Consider the following 14,203-nt stretch of genomic DNA (forward strand, 5'->3'; position numbering starts at 1 on the left):
TTGCTTTTCAAGAGACTCTTAAAAAAGTGCCAATGAGTCAAGAAGCCCTAAATTAGCTAGGAAAGCACTTTAGGAAAGCAAGAGCTTGATTACTCCATGGTTTGCCCTAGATTCAGAAGGTGTAAAATACAGAACAAATAGTACAGAGCCCCTATGGCTCTACCTCATGAGCTGAAGCATACACAAGAGAAACATCAGCCCCCTTAAAACCTTCAGGAAAGCCCATGTAACTTGGTGCTGGGATACTGCCCTTTGGTGAAATCAGAAATCCAGGCATATTTTGCTTGGATTTACACAAAGGGAGAAGGTACCAGAAAAGGAGATGTTGTCCCAGGCTCCTTGACCTATTGAACTGAAGAAGGGGCAGAAAATGAGCATACAAAGAAGCAATTAGAGTTGTGAGGACACTGGAAACGTTCTGCCTCTTCACCATATAGCTGTGCTACAACCTTGTGGGTAACCTCGGAAAATGACTAAAAGAGTCTTGGGAAGGAGACTGGCTGGAGAGAGTGAGCCAGGACAAACCCATAAGAATTCTTACAGCAGTCTGAAACCCCTCCGGTATTTCCCAGCCTCTTTTGCAACACCACTGACCCTGGCTGGCCTCCTCTCCTGCTGTCACCTGTTCCTGCACCTCTCCTCTCAGCCTCCTCCTTTACTCTTTTGGATTGTACCTGCCTCTCCTAAACCTTCAACTTCACTTGAACCCCCTCATAAGCTTTTCCAACCTTCTGCCCTATAGGTACCAAGAAAGAGTTAGAAAACCCTTCCATGCTCAAAGTAGCCCTGGTCCAGCTGGATTTTGCTTCTCTTTTAGAGCTGCCTAAGGATGTATAAACAAGACAAGTCAGCTCGCCCTGATCCAAAAAGGGCACCATTGCAAATCAAAGTGAGATTTTATATTTCTGTAGCTAATCTCTTACTTTCCTGATGAAACTGGCATGGGTGCGGGCTTCCTGGATTGCTCCTCTGCATTGCAGCTGCCCACATGGAACACGGTAAGGTCAGACTTTTACACATATTGCTAACTTGGTGCGCTGCACTATCCAGTAAGAAGTAAACTAGGTTTCAAGTGCATGGTAGCTTATCTCCCTTAACAGAACAAAGCTCATAAGAAGGAAATGTGAGGCCTCCCTGAGGGTGCTAGGAAGACACGGTGGATAATAGGAAATTTTTGGAAGGAGATTTGAGAAGTGGATTTTGCTTACTCCCTGTATTGATAAAGGCTTATCATATTCCTTTGCAAAGCCAGAAACCACATGGTGAGACACTGTTTTTAAATGTTAATGCATCTTTAGAGAATAATCAGTAACATTTGGTGGCTTACGCTAGCTCTAGGAGAGGCATCTTTGTTGTTTAAGAAATGAAACAGCATTCACCTGGAGTTTCTTGTCATTACTGGATGAAAGAAAGGTTATTTCTTTGGTAAAAAAAAAAAAAAGAAAAGAGAAGATCTCAGTGATAAACATTATAAAATACTTATCTTCCCAGATGTCTCTGGGATAATGTGAGCTGAAAGGAAATGCTTATCTTGCTGAAGGACAGCTTTTGGCAACACATCTTTTTACACAGTGCTAAATTATTTTAAGAGCACAGGACAAAGGTAGAGAGATCAGGGTAAAAGACTGAATTGCAAACCAGATGTAGTGCCCCTTTAAGCCCTTCTGCTGAATCACTGTGTAACCTTGGTTTAGCCACACAGCCCTATCTACCCTAGCTTCTGCACTGGGACAGTAATTGGTGTAATAACCAAAGTGAAAGGGATTTATATGACTAACTATAAATTTACTGTATGTGTCAGGTGTTGCTTGATTACATATTTTTAAACACAGCTTCCTGCATGTCCTGTTATGTAAAGAAGCATTCCTGCATTACCTGGTAGATGTATGTGCTTTCTGAAGCAATCCATGAGACAAGCAGAGTTACCTCCAGGGCTGGGTTCATATCAATAGTGCTGGCTGTCAGCTGCCCAAAGCACCCACTTTCTGATTCATGGATGTAGAATCCACCCAGGACAGCTTTCGGTTGTTCTTGAGAATGGACCGCATTTTAAAAGTAATTACAGATTTTGTTGCTTCCACTTCACATGTCAGGTAAGGGGTGCCCCAGGCAGCCTGCCTTCTGGAAAACATGAGCGCCTTTAACCAAACATAAAGCCTTTTTAGATATGCTTCAATACACACATAAAGTGGGAGGGCAAAAATCTCTTTGGTTTTGATATTCTTCGGCACCTATTTATTTTTAATTTTGTTTTTAAGATAATATGTGTCCTTATTTTGCTACCAGGAATTTGACAATTTGCTGTTTGCCTTTTAAACACTTACTTGCTTTCCTCCATTTTATAAACACTGCTAGTAGAATGTAGAAATCATACCAGATAAGGAAGTGTATTTCCTTCCTGATTAGGTGCATTCTGCTTTCTTTCCCCAGCAAGCTACTGTTTCACCCACAACAAAAAGATTGAAGTCTGGGGAGAGTAATACCTAATCATTAATAAATAACTTGCACAAATAAGAACCAGGAGTGAACCTACCACCTGATAGATTTGCCTGTGAGGAAGTTAGGTCATTGTGTGACCTTGGATGATTAATTTTACATTCCTGTGTCTATGCTTCCTCTTCCATCCATTCTACTGTCTTGCCTGCTTCATATTCAAGGTAGGGCAAGGACTATTTCTCATTATATGTACATTTAGCAGCCAGCACTATGGGTATTGTGGCACTGTAAAATGCAGGTATGAGAAGCAATACCTAGGGGCAGAGATAAGAGTGCAACCTTCTGCATCGTGCATTGGATTATGGGGTGTCGGGCACATGTGATAACGAGCCCTAGACCTCTTGAGTCCCCTGTCTCTTGCTGGGCGCATTTGCTGTGGCTAGGCAAGGGCAAAGCTGGTGCAGTGAGAACCCAACAAGGACATGTCTCTGCGATGGCAGGGCAGTAACACAGACATGCAAGTCTGGGGTGGGGTGATGAGATAGGAGTGCTGGGTCATGACGATGGAGATGGGGTGTCTCTTCATGAACAACAAGCTCTGCAGCTCTGCTGATGGCACACAGAGGCTCAAGACCTGATTTGTTTACCTCACTTGCAGAATCACCTCCAGAGAAGAAATCCCTGGAAAACCATGTTTCTGCTTAAATGCCCAAGGCCTCCAAGGCTGGCCTTGTGGACTCCATCTAGCCCTTTTGCCATGCAATGGCAATGCAGTTGATTTGACATAGGCAGGATGGCCTAGGAAGGATCCTTTCCAGAAGGATCTTAACGTTATTCACTGCAAGGGCAGGTGGTATTTGGAGAGAGCCTGACCTTCAATCAACAGTACAAATATTATATACCATATCATTGCTCTACTTCAGACTCCAGCTGCTGCAGCCTGGACAGCTCAGATTTAGTGTAAATGCAGCCCTTCAACCTGTACACACTGCCTGAACCCTGAGAAAAGTCTGCATCCCCAGCTAGAGTCCTGATCCTCTGGTCCATCCCATTGCTGTGGCTTCTTTGGTCATGAGGACCCTTACCAAAGCATTTATTTACTGCTGGGCTTGCATTTCCTAGCAGGAAAAGCAGGATATTTGGGCTATATTTCTTATCAGAGGCACATGAAGCAGTCTCCCACGGCCTTGCCCAGCTCTGATTTTCCCAGCACACCTTCCACCAGCACATGAGACTGAGCAGCAGTTACACAGACACACACACACACACACACCACACAGCCTGTAGTGTTTTCTACTTTTAAGTGAAACACTTTCTGCAAGCAAATAAAGAGACAAGGGCTCATCATAGAAAAAGAAAAACCTATGCAAAAGGGAATAAGGAGAGGTAAGATTTTTTTCTTACAGTCAGTTGTGATTTCATAGGGGGAGTTGAGGCGCGCATCTCCACAGGGTGAAGTGCTCACATACAGATGGAACAGGATGTTCTCCCGCAGCCTGTAGCCTCCCTCTTTTAATCGTACGAAGATTGATCGCTCCCAGTCTTCTCGTCGTTTGCTATGATCACAAAAGAGGTTCCAGGTCATTTTTTACACACCAAATCAGAAACATTTCTGCTCTCTTTCTCTGTTTTTCCTCCTCTGTTTGTTTCTATTAGCAGCTGGCATCATATATTACTCCTAGGGACAACAAGAGGAAACAACGAGCTTCTGCAAGTGAAGAAATAGGTGGATGGGGTCAAAACTGCCAAAGTGTTTTTGGCTTGCTTACCTACAATATATTCTAATGATAAAACGTGTGGATTTCTGAAGGGTAGCTCTCTTTCCTTACATGCACAGATGCATAAACACTTTGATTTTAAAGAGGTCCTGGCACGTGAAAAAAGGAAAAGTTCTCTTTGGTGCTCATATGAGTAAATCAGCTCTGCTCATCACAATGCCTAGGCATGTGTTTAAATCCCATTAACATCACTGCAGCCAAGATGAGTGTTTCTATGCTCCACTGGAAAGGGCCTCTAATGAAGAAGCTAGATTTTATAACCCCTGTGATCCCCCCAGCTCCCCAGGTGTTGCTTATTTCCCCATTCAACCCAAGCCACCTATGAGTGCTCTATCTAAGCCAGCAATGTCCTCTTGGCCACTTGGATTTCTGGAAATTGGAACCCATCCTGAGAACAGTGAGACAAAACTTGTGCAGCCTTTTCTCAGCTCAGTTGAAAAAGATACTTACTAAGATGGAGCTTTTATCTTCGCAATGGTTCAGTAGCTCGATGGGGACACAGCGCACACATTCCATTAGCAACAGCTGCCCGGGAGGCCAAACCCTCCCAGTCCTGCAGTTTACAGCAATAGCTCACATTAAGGCTATGCTTGCCGTGTGGTTCTTCAGATGATTTACACTTGGGAAGACATGGGTGATTTCTCTGACAGACAGCTGCCTCTAATACATACATTTGGGTGATGGCCGTGATTATAATTTTGAAGGTGAAAATGTGATTAGTGAAATTATGATGAGACTTCTTTCCGTCTGATGCCTCAGTGTTTCCCTCAAAAACTCAAGGGTCTTTTTGTGGGAATATCTCTGAGCAGAATGACACCTGCAGGTAATGATTTTCCTAGGAGGGTCTTAAGAGGCCAGAATTCTACCCATTTAATTCACTATAGGACAGCCCATTAACCGAGGCGGTTTCTGCTGGTTTCTCTGCCTCCTGTTAGTGTAAACAGGGGTGCTTTTTACTCAGCCTCAGAGCAAGTCCCTGGCTTTAGTCCAAGCTGCTTCTGCCTGTTTTCTCCTGGTGCAGCCTCTGTGCTATTGAAGCTGTTTGGCTGTCACTCTTCCGTGGTTTGGGTGTTTTGTCATTTTTTGATGCCAGGATGCGTTTGCTGTCAGGAGGAATTTACAGGCACATTAGCTCGGCTGTCAGGGACAGGGAGGCACACCGGCTGCCGAGCTGGGGCTGCCACATGCAGCTCCTTCATTTTCTGCTGTCTGCGGTGGAATTTCCCAACTGCGCTAATTATATTATCGCCCTGATCCAAGCTTCTGAAATAATAAAATACCTGTAAGTCCTGCTGCTTGGACTTCAGAGCAATTGCAGTTAGTGTTAAATAATTCACTGCAAATTCAGCTGGGAGAATACAGTGCAGCCCTGTTGCCTCCTATTCTTATGCTAAACCTCACCAGAGTGGGGGGCAGCTTGCAGTACTTAGAAACAGTTGCTATGTAGTGTAGGAGCAATCATTCTTTGGGCTGGATTTAAGGAGTTCACGGTAACCAGCACCCATCCTGTTTTTACTGGTTATTGTTTTTCACTGATTAACCCTGCTCTCTTACCCCGAGTACCAAGAAGGGTCTGTGGCCAGTGTGGCTGATAGGTTTGGTGATTGACAGCTGCTCTAAAAATAGATGGCAGGGCTGGAGGGTAAGGCAGCTTGGCTCTTTCTCCGGGAGACTGAGATCCTCTGTATCACATATGATCCTGACCTGCCTTTGGGAGGTTTCCTGGGGGCTGAACATGAGATTCATTCCTGCACAGTGGCTGAATAAATTTAATAACAAAACTCTGAGAGTATTGTTATGAAAGAGTTTGAAATGCAATACTGTATGCTGTGGCTTAGGAGAGATTCTTGTGCATGGGATGCTTGGGGGATTTCAAAGCCCAGGGAGACCCAGAAACCTTGTAAAAATGGTTCAGGTGGAGCATGCTTCTGCAAAGCCACTTCTCCCCCATAGCACCAGTACACCTCTGCCTTCCCTTGGGAACCGTCATTTTGAGCGGTGAGGAGGAGAATGAGTTTGCAGTAGCAGAACTTTGCATTGCCATTTTGCACAGCCATACACTACATAAAGCAATGGGGAAGCCCACAGTGAGCCCACAAATGTCATTCATTCAGGGGGTGGTGTTAAAGTGTCATTTTCATGTGCTGGCAGTAGCTAAAAGACCAAAATTTGTCTCTAAATGTTTCCCGCTATGGCTGTCAGTGGGAGAGTCAAGATTTGAGGCTGATTCAAAAGGAACATCTAAGAATGTGCTAAATTTTAATCTTGAGCTTAAATTCATTACTTAGCATAACACACACATAAGTTTTGAGCTGATTTCAAGAAGATACTTAAGTACGTACTTATGGTTTAATATATACAGAATGTTTTGCTGAAACCAGGCCTCGCTCTTGAAAAGACAAGCAGGGAAGCTGGTTTTAGTAAACATACAGATGGGAAGTCTCTAGTACACTACATGCTACCGCATGGCATCTTAACAGCAGGCTTAAATGGAGAGGAGCTGTGTCCACTAAAAGTAGGACAGAAGTAAGAAATAGATGTATAACACACAGCTAGTTTTCCTGGAAAAGAACTTAACTGGATTGGAGAAAGACTATTCCTTGCTTTTTGTGTATAAAATAAATAGTGGTTTGCATCTGACTCACTGGAAGAACTTAGCTTCTGGTAAAATCATCCCTCCAGCACCTGCAGGGCCACTACAGCAGCAAGACTGCTGTGGCGCTGATTTATTTTAAGAACAGGTTATTAGTTTTAATTTTGTTTAAAATAGAAGAGTTGGATTTTCTTTTCTTCGCTATTGGCCAGCTGGTATAAATAATCTCACAGAAATCAATGTGAATTTTACTGCTATCATTGCAAGAGAATCAGACTATGGTATTTGTGTACTTTTTGATGGCAATTTTTAGAAAAGCTTCTCAAAAGGTCTTTCTTGTCTTTCTTCTGTACATCACAAAATTTACGTCTTACTTTTCATCTTTTTCGTGAAAGTCTTGAGAAGTGGAGGATTATGGTTGTCATAAAAAGGAAATCTAAGAGGGCTAAGGGATTTAATCAGACTGGTTAGAGGCTGTCAGGCTTTAGTTGTGCTTTTAGCTCTTATTTAACTCAAGCTTTAGACAAATTTTGAAAGAAAGTTTCCTTTTGAAGTATTTGTCACTCTTGTTTCTTAGAGAGGATAAAGTTCCCATTCTGGAGCTCTCTTTCCCAAGGAAAGTCAGGAAAGTTACACTGTCAACACTGAGCAGTATGAAGAGACGGGGGAAAAAAGGTAATTTACATATTTCTGCAGCTCTGGTTTGTGGTTGGCATTGTTTTACAATTTAAATATCTGAAGCGGTCACCCTACGCTCTGTTTACGGAAAATTTGCTCCATGGCAATTCCTCTCACCCACAATAGATACCTGAATAGGACTGCTGTGTCTCACTCCTGAGATGCCCATCTCTCTCCAGTGGTGATAAAAGGAGCCTTGGGGATCTGGTTCACACTCAGCTGACTAACTTTTGGACATCAGAAGTGTCAAAAAGTAAATTCAACTCTGTGAATTCGTATCTCCTGGCTATTAATACTCTGTGCTGGTCCTTGCTTTCTCCAGCCTCATTGTCCCTGCTCTTTGATGCATTCATTCTATTTTGCTTTCACTGATGTCAATAGTAGTACTTGAAAATTCTGGAAAAGTGGTCCCTGTTCAAGGAAAATATCATATAGAAAGATAATTCTTGTGCTGGAAGCTCCTGAAGTTTGAAATCCAGCTGCAGAGATCACTTTGAGCACGTAGGGTTGGTGAGAGGAAAATACATGGAAAATAGGGAATGTTCTCGACAAAACAAACTTGCCTGTTTCATAGGAAAGAATGAAAAATATAAGCTCTTTGAGGCAAGAAATATGCATTCATTCTTTTGGGGGGTTAAGGAACCATCTTTCTGCTGTCAGTTCATATATGACTTTGTACAATAGGTTCCTGGCCTGGGAGAAGACTTTAATTTGGGCCGGGTTAATGCAAATGCATAGCAATGTAGAAGCCACATTTGTGTTTCCCCCAAGCCTGAGGAGCTTGTGTGCAGGGAGTCCCAGTGGAGCTGAGTAAACAAGACTGTTCTAAAAACCCCGTTCTTTTTGCTATGTGGTAGCACCATGTGATTCCTGTGTCAGTGGCAGTTGTTTCTGTTTTGTTAGAGAAAAAGGGGTAAATGTGACTTCAATGCAAAGAAAATAAATTTTTCATTTCATGCCCCATGTTCTTGCCATATGACAAAGCCCTGATGATGGCATAAAACTGGGTTTAGCAATGAATATTAGAATTAAAGAATATATTATAACACATAGTTTTGCTTCCCCATGGACCTTAAAGAAGTAAAATCTTATCTGACAATAGCTCTCTCTTTCAAAGGTGCTTAGCCTGGTTGAGGTTTTTGTCGTGTGCTGGTCAGGGAAGCAGTGGTGCCTGCTCTTGGCTGAACAGAGAGAGATTTAAAGTTATTGTGAACACAGCTTGTGCTGCACTGAGGATTCTCTTAACAAAAGATTGTTAACATTGATCCAAATAAAATAATAATATGACTGAACATGTTAGGGAGGTGGATCAATACAATAGTTTAAGACACAGTGGTAGCACTTGTTTCCCAAGAGACTGTAGCACAAAGCAAGTACTAGGGCTGCTACACTGCTGAAAACATAATAATTTAATGTAAGCTTGAAAGCAGTTCAGATTGAAATAAATAGAGAGAATATTGGTTTTGATTAAACCCTTCAAGGCTTTTGCCCCCCTTTGTTAGCCAACCTCATGTACTCAATATACTCTCTTGTCTTTAACTCCAGCCTGAAGTGAAAATAATCATTATTCCCATTATTGTTGTTTCGGTGCAACAGTATCATAGGTGCTCACAAGAACACACAATTCTACTCAGATGGATTCTTGTGTCTGTGACCTGATGCAAAACCTTCTGAAGTCAAAGGGAGTTTTTGCACTGAGGTTAGATAAAATCGTATGAAAACACAAGCAAGAATGAAGGGCAGAAGAATGACCTATAGTCAAGGGGCTTTTTGTTTGTTTTCTTTCCTTGCTTCCTTCATTCCTCGGTTCCTTCCATACAATAAATGCTGGCTTAGCTTCACTTCTGCTCAGTTTTCATAGGATTATAAAGTAATCCAGGCTGGAAAGGACCTGAGGTCTCTAGCCCAACCTCCTGCTCAAAGCTGTTTGCCAGGTTGCTCAGGGCTTTATCTGCTCAGGTTTTGAAAACGTCCAAGACAGGAGGGAGTCTGCACAAGACTGCTGGGTGACCTGACTCACTGCTTGCCTGTTCCTATGGGGACAGTTAGTCCTAATATTCTCTTGTTTCAGTGCATGCCTGTTTGTCTTCTTCCCACTGTGCACCTGGGTAAAGATGCCAGCTCCTTTGTGTTGTTAAGATCTCAGGCCAAATCTCTAGCTACTGAGCAACCAAGTAGCCTCTGCTGAACCTGCTTTACATGGCTGATGTCTTTCCTGTACTGGGGGACCCAAAACTGCACAAGGTATTGTAGATGCAGTCTAATGCATTCTGAGTAGCGGGGATGATCCCATCCATTGACTGCCTTCATAGAGCCCATGATCCTGTAGACCCTCTTTGCTGCCAGGCACATCACTATCTCACGTTCAGTTTGCTGTCTGCCTAGGAGCCTTGTCCCTTTTCAGGAAACCTGCCCTCCAGCCAGAAAGGATCTATCTGTCCTGTGTTTTTGTAGGCCATTCTTTTCTTCTCAGTGTGGGACTTTCCATTTGTCCTTGTTGAGTTTTCTGTCAAAGCTCCTGCTGCCCCAGTCCTCCAGCCTGCCTGGATGACATTCCAGCCCTCAAGCATATCGCCTGGTCCTCTCCACCATTTGGTGTCCTCTGGAAAGCTTATGATTCAGCACTACATAGCCTTTTCCAGGTTGTTGACAGACATGATTAGCGAGGTCCCTGGATAGACCCCTGTGGTACCACACTTACTACCAGCTTCCAGGCAGTGTATGACCCATTAACCATTTAAATGGTAATAGTGTGGATTTGGCTGAAGACACGACCAGTAATTCCTCTGTAATGATTCTATGTGCTATAACATTTTAAAACATCGTAAAGAAGGAGTGAGTGATAGCATCTTACACTTTGTCACAAAGTTTACTGTACTGTTAACACTCCTTGGTTCTCTAGTGAGTCAATGAAGGCATTAATGATCAATAAATCACTTCCTTGAGATATTTCAGCAGCAGCAAGGAAGATGGGAAAATGGCTGCAGTGAGCAAAATGACCCCCTTCCAGTCTCTGGCCAAAAAATGATGCTAATAAGCCTGCACGTAAAGATTTGTACAAAATCATCAGGCTTCATAAACCCCAACTTTATGAGTCATATCTAATAGCTGCTGAAAGAACACCAGCTGAAGTAAAGGAGCTCATGACCCAACACTCTAGACTATCTAACTCTCATTCTTTCTGTGCACTGTACTGGCGTTTTGTCAGCTAAAGACTTGGAAAAAGCAACATAAAGAAAGAAATAGTTCATATGTCTGGAGGATGGATCTGCTCCACTGAAAGCTGTATAACATTCCCCAAGCATTAAAAGAATTCAGTTACCTTAGGTGTAGCTCCAGCTGTGAGTAGAGGAAGTGAACAAATGCCCTTCTTGCCAAAATTTCTGCATGGCAGTCATTGACCGCAAGCCCTTGATCATTAATGTATTCTCCATTTATACATTTGGTACCAGATGACAGCACAATAACCTGAGCTTGCCTGATGTCCAAACCTGTAGGAAGAAAAACAAAAGGGTTGTGATATTGCCAGGGGTGAGTATGATATCATGATTGTTAAAGTTCTCACAGGCCACGCTTTGTTATGTCTGCCCAGGCAGCTCTAATGGGATGCTTGTTAAGGTGATGATATGGTCTCTGGAATATGCAGGAATCTCATATCTCTCTGTTATTAGAATAATAAGGGCTCTATTTCAGTCTTGCTGCTAATTCCAAGATAAAAGCTTGCTATGAAGTTTACTGGTTAAATCAATAACTACATCATAGGAGAGCATATGCTGTAGGGAGGGAATAAAGATCTCCTGCAGTGCTGATAAATGGCCAGGTTTTTATGAGCTGTTGAAGACATTTTCTGGTCTGGGAACACACACTCCCTGTAATGCTAGGTTTCATTGCTGTTGCACTATAAGTGCTAAATCAAATGCAAGTAACACTTCTGGAGCTACTCGTTAAAAATCTCAGGGAAAAAACAGATCTGACTTTCAATCCAGTTTCGTTTTTGTTTCTCCAAGAGCAGCTACATCAGTGCCTTTTCCACTGTGGCCTCAGGGACGTAGTATTCATCACTGACACCAGTTCTGTTCCTCCATTGTTTCTCCAGATAATCGTGATGGCAATTGAAAGTCATGCCTTTCTTGGTCAAGATAGTGCTTTCTAGGATTCTGCAGGGGTTAGCATGGCTGTGCCCATGCAGTATCACTGCCTAACCTCTGGCTGCTGCTCCAGGGAAGTAGGAGTGTCCATAAGGTTCTGCCCCCTCCCCATGCATCTTACATGTAAACCTACAAAGTGACTCACTGGAAATAGATGCCCATGTTCAAGCAAGTGAATCAAGCCCTCAAAGTCTGACCAGCCAGTGACAAAGACAGGCCTGAGGCTGTAAGTACACCATGGGCCATGGTGATGCAGTTTCTATGATGTTACTTTGGCTGTTGAAAAGCTTTAGGAATTATTTTATAGAGGAAGCAATATTATTTTTTTTTCTTAAGATGAAAGCTACTGATTGTAAGAAAAAAAAACAGTGCAGAGACTTTCTGGTTTGGAAGCACGATGGCTGGGGCCATGTTCTTGCATAAGATCCACTGGTGTGATATAAGAAAACAACTGAATGGAGAAGGAAACTATATTTTAAACATAAATGGCTGGTGCTGCAGTGATGCCCCAGTTAGTAAATAGGACCAATAATACTTCATAATCTTTGCAAAGCACCGGGACTAGTAGTGGATGACATGGTATAGCACTGTTGCTATGCTTAATGTATATAATAGCAAATGATACCAAAATTTTCTCATGCCTAGACAAATATGATATCTATATCAGTAGTCTGAAAGGTTTAGTGGTACTGTGGCATTGCAGCATTGTGACATTGGTAGGAGAGGTATAAATACTGTGAAAAATTCAGTTAATTGTACCTGAACGACTAGTTGTGACAGCTTCATAAAGAAGGTGTTATTGGTACTAGTGACAAAGTACACATCACTGTATGCCTGTGCCGGAAGCTTTATCTCTATTTTTTACTATAAATGTGGCCCTAAAAGAGTGTTTGGGAGTACTGATTAAACAAAAGAATCTAGAAAACCCATGAAGTGAAGATGGGAGCACATGGGAGAATCATAGAATCATAGGATAGTTAGGGTTGGAACAGACCTCAAGACCATACAGTTCCAACCCCCCTGCCATGGGCAGGGACACCTCACACTAAGCCATGTCACCCAAGGCTCTGTCCAACCTGGTCTTGAACACTGCCAGGGATGGAGCATTCACAACTTCCTTGGGCAACCCATTCCAGTGCCTCACTACCCTTACGGTAAAGAGCTTCTTCCTTATATCCAAACTTCCCCTGTGTAAGATTTAAACCGTTACCCCTTGTCCTATCATTAAAGACCTTAATGAAGAGTCCCTCCCCAGCATCCTTATAGGCCCCCTTCAGATACTGGAAAGCTGCTATGAGGCCTCCACACAGCCTTCTCTTCTCCAGGCTGAACAGCCCCAACTTTCTCAGCCTGTCTTCATACGGGAGGTGCTCCAGTCCCCTGATCATCCTCGTGGCCCTCCTCTGGACTTGTTCCAACAGTTCCATGTCCTTTTTATGTTGAGGACACCAGAACTGCACACAATACTCCAGGTGAGGACTTACAAGAGCAGAGTGGAGGGGCAGGATCACCTCCTTCGACCTTCTGGCCATGCTCCTTTTGATGCAGCCCAGGATACGGTTGGCTTTCTGGGCTGCGAGCGCACACTGAAGCCAGCTCATGTTCATTTTCCCATTGACCAACATCCCCAAGTCCTTCTCCACAGGGCTGCTCTGAATCTCTTCTCTGCCCAACCTGTAGCTGTGCCTGGGATTGCCCCGACCCAGGTGTAGGACCTGGCACTTGGCATGGTTAAACTTCATGAGGTTGGCATCAGCCCACCTCACAAGCGTGTCGAGGTCCCTCTGGATGGCATTCCTTCCCTCCAGCGTATCAACTGAACCACACAGCTTGGTGTCATCGGCAAACTTGCTGAGGGTGCACTCTATCCCACTGTCCATGTCAGCGACAAAGATGTTGAACAATACCGGTCCCAACAGTGATCCCTGAGGGCCACCACTCGTTACTGTTTTCTGAATGCAGTGGATAAATGCACAAAGCACTTGTGTTTATTCCAGTTTTATTACTAGATAAAAAGTTGAGCTGGACAAATCACTCCTTCCCCTCAAAGAAAGGTGTTTATTCTCTGTCCTCTACTTTGGTGTCACTTTATTCTGGGATCACTGCTTTAATGAGAAAAATAATACATATCTTAGGTCAGACACGGGTCCATCAATTAACAGTGTTTTTCACAGGGGCTAACACCAAATGTTTTATGAGTCACAGCCTGCAGCAGAGGTGCTTCAGTCCCACTCAAAAAAGTAGTGTATATTTTCCTGAACAGTGTATAGTATTTTCCTTGCTTGGAAGGTCCATGATAAAGATCAGCTACTTTTTGGTTCTATTTTGTTTATTTGCTAGTTTAAACAGAATCTTATTTTCCTCAGTGCAGGAGAGGTACACCTGGAGGCAAGTCCCTTATTTGGAAATCCGTGATCCTCTCTGCCTGCACCTGAGGACCTTTGCTAGTATTCCCTCTCAGGGCAGTGAGACCGACAGCTTCCTTCTTACATTAGCATACACCTAACGTGCCTCTCCATCTCCTCATTCACTTCACAGTCAAAGCACCAGGCTCTGCAAATACAGAGCAA

General features: G+C 43.3%; 1 protein-coding gene across 1 annotated transcript in view; it reads right to left on the reverse strand.

The window, feature by feature from the left end:
• Positions 1–14,203, reverse strand: part of ADARB2 (adenosine deaminase RNA specific B2 (inactive)) — a 310,582-nt gene that overhangs the window by 36,974 nt on the left and 259,405 nt on the right. Inside the window, exons 5-6 of the mRNA XM_061468035.1 lie at positions 10,808–10,976; positions 3,841–3,992 (exon numbers count right to left, since the gene is read on the reverse strand). Coding sequence (XP_061324019.1) covers positions 3,841–3,992; positions 10,808–10,976 — 321 coding nt within the window. The remainder of the gene's footprint in view (positions 1–3,840; positions 3,993–10,807; positions 10,977–14,203) is intronic.

Source organism: Pezoporus flaviventris, unplaced genomic scaffold, assembly GCF_033815535.1.
Source record: "Pezoporus flaviventris isolate CSIRO_AGI_PZ_B2104156 unplaced genomic scaffold, CSIRO_AGI_Pfla_v1 ptg000047l, whole genome shotgun sequence".
Lineage (NCBI taxonomy): Eukaryota > Metazoa > Chordata > Aves > Psittaciformes > Psittacidae > Pezoporus > Pezoporus flaviventris.